The 13,008-nt window shown below is 38.6% G+C and overlaps 2 protein-coding genes across 3 annotated transcripts in view; both read left to right on the top strand.

Moving 5' to 3' along the window:
• Positions 1–5,837, top strand: part of bcap31 (B cell receptor associated protein 31) — a 35,424-nt gene extending 29,587 nt beyond the window's left edge. For both annotated transcript variants that reach the window (XM_020044423.2, XM_010866857.4), the window contains exon 8: positions 3,025–5,837. In XM_020044423.2, coding sequence (XP_019899982.1) covers positions 3,025–3,066 — 42 coding nt within the window. In that variant the 3' untranslated portion in view covers positions 3,067–5,837. The remainder of the gene's footprint in view (positions 1–3,024) is intronic.
• Positions 5,838–6,868: 1,031 nt separating this feature from the next.
• On the top strand, positions 6,869–11,815 carry LOC109615336. The gene is made up of 3 exons (XM_020044422.1): positions 6,869–7,438; positions 9,980–10,000; positions 11,453–11,815. Exons 1-3 carry the CDS (start codon positions 6,977–6,979, stop codon positions 11,645–11,647), a joined length of 678 nt encoding a protein of 225 aa, XP_019899981.1. The 5' UTR covers positions 6,869–6,976; the 3' UTR covers positions 11,648–11,815.
• Positions 11,816–13,008: the final 1,193 nt, after the last annotated feature.

The following is a 13,008-nucleotide window of genomic DNA, read 5'->3' as shown; positions in this document are numbered from 1 at the left end:
TTTATAGTGCCTTAGGAATGTATTCAGACTTCTTCACTTCCATATTTTTTGTTATAGACTTAATTTATTATTCATTACTTTATTTTCCCCCACACTTTTGGCATTCTGGTCTTATAGACTGCTCAAAAAGATTAAGGGGCCTCTTAAATCAGACATCAGATCTCGATGAATGAAATACATTTGTGCTCATAAATTTGCATGCCCTGGCAGAACTTGTGAAATGTTGTTATTGACTTATGACTGATCATGCAAAACATTTGAGTGACAAGACCTAAATAACATTTCATGGTCACAACCATAAGCGCTATGTTTGGAGAGGGGTCAACAAGGCCTGTAGTGAACAGAATACCATCCCCACTGTGAAGCATGGTGCTGGTTCACTGATGTTTTTGGGGTGTATGAGCTCTAAAGGCACAGGTAATCTTGTGAAAATGTATGGCAAGCTGAATGCAGCATGTTATCAGAAAATACTGGCAGACAATAAGCATTTTTCAATAAGAAGGTTCTAGAGTGTCCATCACAGTCTCCTGACCTGAATATCATCGAGCCACTCTGGAGACGACCAAAGACTTTGCATGACCTGGAGGCATTTTGCCAAGACGAATGGGCAGCTATACCACCTGCAAGAATTCGGGGCCCTCATAAACCACTATTACAAAAGACTGCATGCTGTCATTGATGCTAAAGTGGGCAATATACAGTATTAAAGACTAAGGGTATGCAGACTTTTGAACAGGGGTCAGTTAATTTTTTCTTTGTTGCCATGTTTTGTTTTATGATTGTGTCATTCTCTTATGACCTACAGTCGAATCTGAATCCCATAAGAAATAAGACGTTTTGCCTGCTCAGTCATGTTTTCTTTACATATGGTACATATTAACAATTCTCCTAGGGTATGCAAACTTTTAAGCATAACTGCATACTAAAGATAAATCTTTACTGTACATTGTAATTTGTTGAGAAAATTACATAACAGTCAATGGAAACCAAAATCAGCAACTGATTTAGGGTTTGATTCAAACTCACACTGAAAATCTAAGTAAACAATTAAAATCACAGACTATTCCAGCTTGTGTGAATTTTATCACGACACTCAATGTGACTCAGGATTGAGTATGAACCCCATGTGCCTGTATGCACTCCCGACAATGTCCGGGTATGCTCCTGATGAGATGGTGGATGGTGTCCTGGGGGATCTCTTCTCACAGACCTGGATCAGGTCGTCAGTGAGCTTCTGGACTGTCTGTGGTGCTAATTGGCAGCATCGGATGCACCGATACATAACCCAGATGTTCTCAATTGGATTCAGGTCTGAGGAACGTGAGGGGCAGTCAATAACATCAATGCATTAATCCAGGGACTGCCTACATACCCTGGCCACATGAGGCCGAGCATTGTTCTGCACCAGGAGGAACCCAGGGCCCAACTGCACCCACTGCACAAGGTCTAACAATGGGTCTGAGGATTTCATCCCGGTACCTAACAGCAGTCTGTACCGTTGGCTAGCACGTGGAGGTCTGTGCGACCCTCCAAGGATATGCTTCCCCTGACCATCACTGACCCACCACCAAACCAGTCATATTGGATGATGTTACAGGCAGTGTAACGTTCACCACAGCGTCTCCAGACTCTTTCACGTCTGTCATGTGCTTAGTGTGAACCTGCTCTCATCTGTGAAGAGTGGGAGCCCATGGCAGACCTGTGAATTCTGGTGTTCTCTGTTGAATGCCAATCGAGCTGCATGGTGCTGGGCTGTGAGCACAGGTCCCGTTAAAGGGTGTCAAGCCCTCATGCCACACTCAGGGAGTCTGTTTCTGACTCTTTGGTCAGAAACATGCACACCAGTAGCCTGTTGGAGGTCATTTTGTAGGGCTCTGACAGTGCTCCTCTTGTTCGTCTTCGCACAAATGAGCAGATACCGGTCCTGCTGCTGGGTTGATGTTATGGAATTTCTTGATCTGATGTATTCTTAATTCTATTAATGTATAATGGAGTTACTGGTTAAAGTACTGAGCCCCCTTGTTTGGTTAAGAAAAGGAATGTGGGAGAGGGGTGTCTGGTCCCTTTCTATTTGTTTAGGGTCATCATTGAATGGTATCAGCAGATCATTGGGTCTTCTGTCAGTCTGTCTGTTTAAACCATCAGTGTATCTGTTCTTTGTCCAGATAGTGTGTCCATTTTGAGTTGAATAGGTTGCCTACAGTGTCCTTAGTACCCTGGGATAAGGTGGGGGTACAGCCTGCACTTTTGGGTAAAGTATAGTATAGATGGAAAAAGTAAAGTATAGATGGAACAAAGGGATCATGTATTGTTGACACAGGACAACTGTGTAGTATCTTACCACACCCTTTTACTGTATAAGTACTGATGATTGTTCTGTGTTACTTTAGAGATGGTTGTCCTTCTGGCATGTTCTCCCATCTCTGCAGAGAAACTCTATAACTATGTTAGTGGCCATTAGTTTGGCCAGACAACCTCTAGGAAGTGTCTTGTAGTTTCCAAACTTCTTCAGATTTACAGTGATGAAGCCAACTGTGCTTCTGGAAATGTTCTATGCTTTAGCATTATTATTTTTTATTAGTGTCAGACCTTACATAAACAGGTGTGTGCCTGTCTAATCAATTGAATTTCACACAGGTGGACTCAAGTTCTAGATATATATCAAGGATAATCTAAGGACACAGATGATGCATCTGAGCTCATTTGGTATGTCATGGCAGGGTCTGAATACTTAGATTTCTGTTTTTCATTTTAAGTAAATTGCCACATTTCTAAACATTGTTTTCACTTTTATTGTGGGATACTGTGGATACTGTGAATGGCCCAAAATAAATTATAAGTGTCTATAGCAAAAACGTGAAGAGAGTGAATGGGTTGGAATACTTTCCAAAGGTACTGTATAAAATTGGCTTCCAATGTGGTTATTGATCAGTTTCTATGTTGACTTGTTTAAGCTTAATGCTCCCATTTTTATAAATGAAAATGATCTATTCTAAATGAAATCTTTCTGAATCTCTCCTGCAGGCAATCCCTGACGCTCAATTACAGGACAAAAAATCTAACTAATTGTTACCCTGATTATCAGCTTTACCATCAACAACAGCCACCACCACTGCTTGCGCATGAAGTCACTGGGTTTCAAATGTATAGAGGTAGAGGACTTTGGCTGTTGTTCATTTGCCTTGTTATTCTGGATTGGTGTGGAGCACAATAGAGGAAAATGCTTTATGGCTATTATTTGACCTGTGAAATCACTATCTGTTTTTTTCATTCTATTTACAATTAAAGGAAATAATTAAATATTTGACAATGCCATTTACACTGTTTTTTTAAGTCTTATTGAGTCATTCAGTTATGAGATAAAGCTCATTATTTGACCAGTATCTATTCTGAAGGGACCCACTAAGAGTTGTTTAGTAGTATATTAAAAATATCTGACAGCTAACGTGCAAGTTTTTAGGAGTTGTCAAATTTTGACTTGTTTTTGCAAATGTTGCCATTCCCATCTGTCAGTGCTTGTTTTGAAAATGCAATGTTGTCTATTTTCCTCAGTTATGCAATTTTTACGGTGTTCATGTGTTAACCGGAACTTGGATACTAAAATACATACAGTTTCCTAGTGCATATTAGCATGTCAATGCAGCCTCAGCCCAATTTCATACTTCTGACTTCATTAATCTGGTTGTCAGTGCTCTCTGAGGTCTAACCTTTTGCTTTGTTTACAAAATTGTTAATTTTTCTTTTTGTTTCTTTGACCTAGTTCTTCGACCTAGTTCTGTATCAGTGTAGTGTCAGACATATTCTTATTGACTTAACAGTCAAGTCTGGTTTCAAATCACTGAGCCTGCTAAATTTGATATGAGACGGGACCTGTACTGTAATCTTGGGCTTCATCGTGGTATCCTTCCATTGGAATTCCATTTGTCTGCAACACCAGTGGTTGAAAACACTGACAATGTTGGTTTGTGAAAACTGATTCCAAATGTTATTAGAATGTGTTCTTTAAACTCTGATTTTTCAAAGCATCTTTGAGATTATTTTTTTTAATTACCTTTTTTCTCTCCTTCAACCCTCTTACTGTAAAGTAATTGATCATTGCAAACTTAGTTACAACATGGTCTTATCTTATTTGTAAAAAATCTCTTCATTGCCATCTTAATTTGCACACTGTTAATATTGCCTTTGAGCTCTATACCATGATTTCCTGCAGATAAAATCATTTCTAAAGATTGTGGCTCTTGACTAGAGGGACAACTAATAAGAGTCTATATGAAAATGGAAGGCAACTTTTGTAGGCTTTACATTAGATTTGATACATCTTTTTTATATAGGTTTATGAATATGGGAGCCAAATGAATGTCATTTTCAGAGCCAAATTAGCAGTCTTACTGTAAAGACTTGGAATTGCTGTCACTACTGCTTCATCAAATGCAAGATCCACTTTGTTTGGCCCCTGAGTGGCACAGCGGTAAGTAAATCACTGCCTTGTTACTGGGTGACCAGTGTCTGAATTTGGCTCTTGGATTATCTTTGGGATCTTGCGGTGGTTAAAGCAGATGGCCATTACTTTCCAGGGTTGGGTGCAGAAGTGAAGCTTTAATGGGTGCATGGCACCCATCACAAAGTTTTTCGTACAGTGAAAAAAATTAATTATAATTTTGTTGTTGTTGATTTCATACATTCTATGTAGTTGACATTGAAGTGATAAACTTCTCTATTTGTTTTATGATTCCATAATGCATTTGTATGATTGACCAATAGGTGACTGTGGGAGTGTAACATAGGATATTGTTGGCTCGTTTGCTAAAGATATGAGCTGTGGGAGATAAACATAATGGATGATAAAACAAAAATGGAACAGCTGCTCAAAGGAGAGAAAAGCCATTATAAAAATTAAACATAATATATGGCCTTCAGAAACTTCTTTAGTAAAGTTGTTGAGCAGCAGAAGCCTTAGAAGATGGATAGATCTGCTGTTACAATGACAGGAGCAGCAGTGCAGCTTCAAATGAAGGGGGGAATAGTTATGATACCGGTCCAACAGCTGCTAGCAGTGAAGTTTTGTAACTGCAGGTACGTGTTGAAGCCAAATAAGCTTCTGTTCATCGTGGTAGATAAAACATAATTTTTTTGGAGAATTGTACTAAATGTTAATATTAGCCTCAATACCTTAGTTGGGAAATAAAGTAGCAATAGTAATATTTTTTTGGGGGGGTGGGGCCTCTGCGGCTAAGGTTTGCACCCATGGGAGAAAAAGCTAAGCGCCGCCCCTGGTTTGGTGATTAGTAATCAAATTTGATTGCCTTGCCTCATCACATTCTATCAAAAACTTGTGACAGCTTGAGCGCCCGTGAGCTCAATCAAGGTAGGAGATTGGACAGTATTGTGATAAGTACCTGAACAGCTTCGGAAGACATCTTGACATTGATTGTTATGAATCTGCTGGGAGTTGCTGTGATGAACCTATTGAACATAAAGTAGAGTTTTACCATGTCTCACTTTAAGTTTATTTACTTATTACTGATTGCAATGATGCATTTCTGTCATAAAAATACAATATCACAACACAATCTATAACAAGCAACCTTGATCTTCATGGCTTTGTCTGTTATGTAAATACCACAAGGTCCAGCATTAAAAACCAAAATATAAAATTTTTAAACAACTGTTATTTTTGAAACACTGGCTATACTAATTACTAGAAAGTACAGAAAGAGTACATTTTCACTGGATAAACACCACGTTGTGTATAAGGTATCAAAAAAATATTCCTTATAAAATTAGTTGGAACACTGTTAGGGTATTTGTGTGTCAATAAATATACATCTTCAATAATGCTAACACATCATTCTTTAATGTGTACTGTTTACATAGAGGTTACACTATTATTTATAATGCCTTATTATAAGGGCTCATCTGTTTACCTGGTTAAGCAATCCAGCAAAAAAAGGATGCAAACAATGCTGTCCAACAAAAAGGCAAATCATAATAAAATCATCTTATTGTTTGAATTAGATTATGAGCAATGTCACATTGCGATACTCATAATTGTATAATACTTGTTGCTGGTCTTTGGACGCAATCCGTGTTAGTAATGCACAAGTAAGAGGATAATAAATGTTGTGGAAAATGTACAACTACAACTCAGGAGTTTGTGAATTCAATAGTACACTTTATTAAGGTCATAAAGCTGTACTGGTCGCAGAGCAACCAACCCATGCATGTCTGTAAAACAACAGTCTTCCAAGCCTTAGACACAGTAAGCATATTCTCTGAAAGTCAATGATTCTTTGATCTCTGAGCTCAGGGCTCATTTTCCCAAGGGAGTCAAGGACAAGCCACATATCCTTCTGTCCTTCCCATGAAATACACTGCTCAATTAAATTAAGGGAATATGGGAATATATGTTCCTATGGAAGTTAAATGTGCCTAGAAAATGCAAAGAAAAACATCTGTTTAGATTACCAGTAGGATATCTGTGTGCTGTGCAACCTCAGGAATGTGGAATGTTTACACTGACCATTTGGCATGGGGTTCTTGTGGAAATGTGATCTGTGTTAGGCAGACACGCCCTTTAATGTATATAACCGCTAGCAACCATATTTACAGTGAGATTGATTGAACATGTAACATCTGCTGCGGTGCTTTTAATAAAGCTTCTCTTTCTCCCTTGATTTTTGACCAAGTACGTTCTTACTAAAGTAACCACTATAGGAACAACATATTTCCGACAGATTGTGCCATGATCCGGAAGAATTAGGTTTACTGATTCTGCTGAAAATCGCGAAGTTATTTTGAAAATCAACTCTGGAGTGAGTTTGCAATCGCAAGGAAGCAGTACCGAGGTAGTCAAAAAGAAGAATACGTTAGCATTTGACTAGGCCACAATGGATATCGTGTGACTATCCACCTTATTCCTAGCTCCCATGATACTTTGCGTGAATTATGGGTAAGACTTCTGGAGCCGGGGATTGCCATGGTAACAGTCATAAACAGTCATTGCGGTACGCTAATTGTCCTTCAGCGTTTGGGAAATAAAACGTGGGAACACAGCCTATTACAGCTCAAACGGGACAATGTGTTTATACCTCTGCCTTCTACTATTGAGGGATGCGAGGACGATCTGAAAAAGTGTCCTCAGATAACGTACACCAGCGTATTTAGCTACTTTATCAACTCTGTTGCTACAGACTGTGAAGCTATGAATAACCTGAAAAGCTCGGAGTCTTATCAGTACCTCCACAGCAATAAAGCCGGTCGCATTTTAATAAAGGAGGTGGGACACAACCTTGTCTACCTTAAAGCAGACATAGAGCCTATTCAGAGCCTTAAAGTCCCTCATCACCGGTCCTGGGTTTTAGTTTCATCTTCAGCTGGGTGCCCATGTGTTGCTGAACCAGGGCGATCTTGCAGCCATGCTGGTGCAATACTTTGGAAGGTAAAGTGTTGATTCTTTTGATAGTTTAATTTTTTTCAATGTATTTTGTAATATTAGTTTGCAAATAACAACTATTTTATAATGGGCAATTTTCTAATGTAGGTTGAGAATATTTGGCTATGCGACATTAGCACCACCATTATTGGACTTTAGTTTCTGGGGCTAGGCTATATATATATATATATATATATAGATATATATATATATAGATATATATATATATAGATATATAGATATATAGATATATAGATATATATATATATATATATATATATATATATATAGATAGATAGATAGATAGATAGATCTGGGGAGAGTTTATTTTTTTTAAACTAATGTTAGGCTGCTATCTGGATTTTTTTCAACACACAGATAATCATAATAAACTATTTTTAGTTTAAGGCTGCCCTGCACTTTGTACCATGAACTAACTGAATAAACTGGTTGTAATTAACCTTACCAAACAAACACTACAATGCTGTGTCATCTCTACACCTCCAATCATAGCCTAACCGATGTTCTCCTGGCAGTTATATCAATCCTTTTGAAGACCCGACGTCTCTTCTGTGAAGGTCTTTCGTAGCCCAACAAATTAGGATGCGGGTTTTCCTCCGTCAGCTTTTTGTCCGCAAAATGAAATGAGCTCAAATTCAGGGTTTTGGGTGGTCTCCTCGTGGCTAGGTTTTACAGACACATTCTTTTGTATTCCTCATCTGTTGGCAGACGATAGAAACTGTACCGTTTGTCACAAGAACAATCCCTTTTCGTTGCGGGTGTGTGGTCAACACGCTGTTGTTGAAGCCACATATTTAGTTCAGTCTGGTTGTTAGTACAGCCGCGAACAGCGCAAGGGGTACCAGAGCTCCGCATTGACATTTTATAAAAAATAATAATACAAACATATGTTAAAACAAAAACCAGTGTTAGTTAAATTATATTAGAAATTTCTTTAGAAAGAAACTCTGTCTTTCTCTATCACTCTGGCTGGGGCTAACATTAGCGTTACTAGGAAACGGCTCTTTCCGCTATCTCACCGGAAGTTGCCCCTGCAAACATGCTCCTGTGGGGCCCATGCTGGCTTTTTGCGGGCACAGTGGGCTAGGGCCAGCCCACACCAAACCTAAACAGGCCCAGTGCGGGCTTGCCCAGGCGAGGCCCACAGCTTTGGGCTCACCGCGGGCTATCTGTGACCAGCCCACACTAGCAGGCTGCCCACATTAAGCCCATGATGGCCCATTGTGGGCCAGCCCGTTCGGGCCCAGCGCAGATTTTGTACCTTTGGGCCCATGCAGGTTTTGTTTAGGTAGCCCACTTTCATTATGTTTTGGCTGCTTTTTAAAATTAAATGTGAAATTAAATAAGACCTACAATTTATAACTCTGCTCAGAAGGAATAAAAAGAAAAAATCCATTATTTGCATTGGATTGTGTCTACAAGACAACGCATGATCCCTTTAAAAACTCTTTAAAAACAATTTCAACAAATCTATTATTTTTACTGGATATGATGATTGTAATGTAATCCAAAATTAACAGTGTACCATGCAATTGGTGGTAAAAAATCTGGCTGCCTCGTAATAAAAAAAAAAATCAACCAACCTAGTTCATTTTGAATCCTGCATAAAAAATGTAACTTCTCACTTTTTTGTGTCTGTTTTTTATACAATTTCCCATAGACGTATAGGCCTAATGCCATTTATATCATTCTAATATAGCTAAACATGTTCAACAATAAAAAATACATTAAATTGAAAAAATAGATAAGAAAAAGGTGAAAGAAAACACCTCAATCAAGTCAAATAAATTGTATTCATTATAGTTGCTTTTCACACATTTGTCTACAACACTCAAAATAACATTGGAGATCATATTAACATATTAACATGCCTAAGACGTTTGCACAGTACTGTACATAAATGTCTTTTTTCATTAGAACGTTGATCTATCTCTATTTCATTTGCATAAAAATATAACTGTTTTCATTAATATTACCCGACATCGTCCCCAACAGTTTGTGAATTTGTTGGACATTGGGATGTTTTAACAGTCAAAACTTTTATTACTTTTTACTTTTTCTTCTATTTATCGGATACCAGACACAGGATTTTTATTCTTGTCATCTTAAGTTATTAAATCTCTTAGGGTATAAAAAGGATGTGCACATATTTTATTACAACTCTTATAATCTGCCAAGTAGGCTATAGCACAGCGAGTGTGAGAATTAAACAAATAATAATAATAATACATAGGTTATTTAGGCTTTTCTAAACACTTTGCCCTTGTTGTTTAAATAAAGTTTAAATACGCTATCTACTTATTTAAAATCACAGAATAATTTGTCTAATGAAATATCTATTTAAGTATCTATTTTTCTAATCTTAACTTGGCATTACAGTTTAAATTACATAAAAAATTAATACATGCGTGTTAAAAGTATCCAATTCCGCGCATGCGTCGAACATATTTGATTAATCAACATCATCACGCTACAGGCTGCAGTCGTCACTTGCCGCCTTCCTAACGGTTGTTTCTGCCTTCACAGTGGAATACTCCTGACTCTGAGGTGAGTTTTAACTGTAAATTGAGTATTATCTTTAACAGTAAATATTTGCCATAGTGTGTGTGTGTTCTGCTATTATTGCATTTCAGTACCTATTGTTTTTTTTGTTAATCCAGACATGTTTTTGTCGAACGACAACAGAGTAACGTTAGTTAGCTTATATAGGCTAAATATGGTCCTTTTCACCCCGTTTACCATATTATGTATGTTACCATGTCAGATTGTCACAGTAGACTGCTAAAGTATAAGGAAAATGTTCTTAAGTTATAACTACGTTCGTCTAACGGCTGTGCTCTGAGCACACGATTTTTGATCGTGCATGATTAAAATGGCTCCACGATCTGCTTTTGAAGAAATATCGTAGTATCCTGCTACAGTGCATTCAGTTGTTGGTAATGTGTTGGTTATGTGATATGTCTAAAGTGAAATTAAACATTTGAGAGAAAACTACTCGGTTACTATGGTAACCTCAGTTCCCTGTGAGTAGGGAACGAGTATTGCTTAGCTCCTTTTCTCGATTTACTGAAGCCTATAATAATGTAAAACGCATTTTTGCAGCTGCACAGCGCACAGTGAGCGTCTGGCTCACTCATTGGCTGTGCTGCGGCAACTGCAAGTGTGCGCCAATGAGCTAGCATTACGCCATTACACGTCAGAGCCCGCCAAGGGGGCCTATTAGACATCCTTTCCTCTTCCCACTACAGAGATTTCATGAATCTCTCATTTGCCATGTACTTGATGCTCTGTCCTGCCTTGTATAATTATTACTGTGACTACGCTGATGCTCTAATGAAACATTTCTTAAGCGAATTTGGTGTATAATGTGCACAGTTTGACTCATTTGGCTGATGATGTTAGGAGGTATGGAGCTTTAGATGGAGTGTCAGCTTTTCCATTCAAAAACTATATTAGGAAATTGAAAAAAGCTTCCCGGAAACCACAGTTAGTTCTTAAACAAATATTTAACCAAATTACCCTAGAAAGGACATTTATTACATTAAAAAAAGCAAAGCAGACAGACAGCAAGACACCTTTGCTGAAAATGAAACACTCATGTGGTCCATCAATACCTAACCTGCCTCACTGCACCCAGTATAATAAGGCAATCTTTCAACAGTACTGCGTTGCCACAACTACTGGGGACAACTTCGTGATGGTTCAAGGGAATTTGGGACTGGTACAGAACATACTATGTGATGAAAAGACCAACACAAAGTACATCATTTTCAAGAGGTTTTCAAAGCTAGATTCCCTTTACTCCAGTCCTCTAGATTCAAAAGTTTATAAAGCAAGTCATCTAGAAAGTACAGACCAAATAAACTACCTGTCAGATATAACAAGAAAATATGTTTTGATCCACACAGACACAGAATGGGCAGCCATTCCATTTCTCCACAGCTACTGAGTTTTTCTTTCTTCTTTTTTTTTTTTGTATATGTAAATGTCTTCCTCCAGCGAGCCACCTTGCACAAGCGAGCCACCTTCCACCAGCGAGCCACCTTCCACCAGCAAGCCACCTTCCACCAGCAAGCCACCTTTCACCAGCGAACCACCCTCCACCAGCAAGCCACCTTTCACCAGCGAACCACCCTCTTCCAGCAAGCCATGTATTACGTCATCAAAGGTCACGAAAAAAAAGGAAGAAAATAATAATAAATTAAAACAAAGATATCGGATGATTTTGAAGTTGGAAGAGAAAATGAGATGGAATTTTTCGCCCTTCCTTTTTGAACCGGAGTACACAGACAAATAACTTAGATAGATGACATGACATGTGACCTTTCCAACTTGATGACGCAATACGTGTTGCATCGCAGACCAGCACAAAACGAACAATTGTGGTTAAAGTATATAATATATATATTTTTTTTTTAAATGGCCGATCGTTTCACTAGATAAGACCCCATTCCTCAGCTGGGATCGTACAGAGCCCTTTGAAACACTTGAGAGCCCTTTGAAACGGCATTGATTTGAACTTCAACATTTTGGTTGTCTTTGAAGCCAATTGTGTGGAGAAAAATCCTGAAATGTTTTGCTCAAAAAACTTCATATATTTTCCACTGAAGAAAGAAAGACATGAAGATCTTGGATGGCATTGGGGTGAGTGAATTATCAGGACATTTTCATTTTGAGGTGAACTAATCCTTTAACCTGTATTAACCTGAATTGAATGTTTTGTATTTTGTAATTAATAAATACATTCATTTGAAATCCCTTTGACTACTGTACATTTTTGACAATAAAGACATTAGTTAAGTGGTAACTGCATCCATTTCAGATATAATATAGAATAATTGTTTTTCCCAAAGATAGTTACAGTAGCTAAAAAGTATTTATAGTGAAACAGATTTATTGTTGTAGATTAATTGTGCGGGCCCTGTGTGGGCTTAGTGAGGGCTAAGTGAGGGCTGCCCGTGCAGGGCCAGCTCTAAGGGGCCAACGTTTTGCCAATGAGCAAATTGTCATGGGCCCTGCGCTAGCAGCCCGCTGGGGGCCCTTAGGCTAGCCCTAAGTGGGCCCGTAAAGGGCCAGTGCAGGCTTGTTTGCAGGGGCACCCATAATCATTTATACAGTAGTCACCCCGAGAATAAGGTGGATAGGGGTGGAACATTTTTAGAAGAACAGGACCAAGTTAGTTCCTGTCTAGGCCATGATTGATATCGTGAAACTCTAGGGGTGGATACATTTGAGAGTCGTTGCTAATCTTTGTATGGTAACTGGTAAAAGCGCTGCTGTATTTCGTGTGACTACAGTACAACACTGCTACTGTGTTTTAAGCGATTATACTGTGACTTGTAAAACAAAATAATGCCATCTTTCAGTCGTATGCATACAACAGAAGGGTCACTGCAGCCTCTGACGTGAGTAGTTAGTGTAGGGTATAATGTGTCAGAATGGTGATTTATGGCCCTGGGGGGCGGGACTTCCAAATTGATGTGACAGGTGGGCGGGACATCCGGTTTGTAGGATGGGACTTCCGTTATGACGTATGTTAGGGTGGGACTTCCTGT

The sequence above is a fragment of the Esox lucius genome, chromosome 12 (assembly GCF_011004845.1).
Source record: "Esox lucius isolate fEsoLuc1 chromosome 12, fEsoLuc1.pri, whole genome shotgun sequence".
Classification (NCBI taxonomy): domain Eukaryota; kingdom Metazoa; phylum Chordata; class Actinopteri; order Esociformes; family Esocidae; genus Esox; species Esox lucius.
This window is presented reverse-complemented; position numbering and strand designations above follow the sequence as displayed.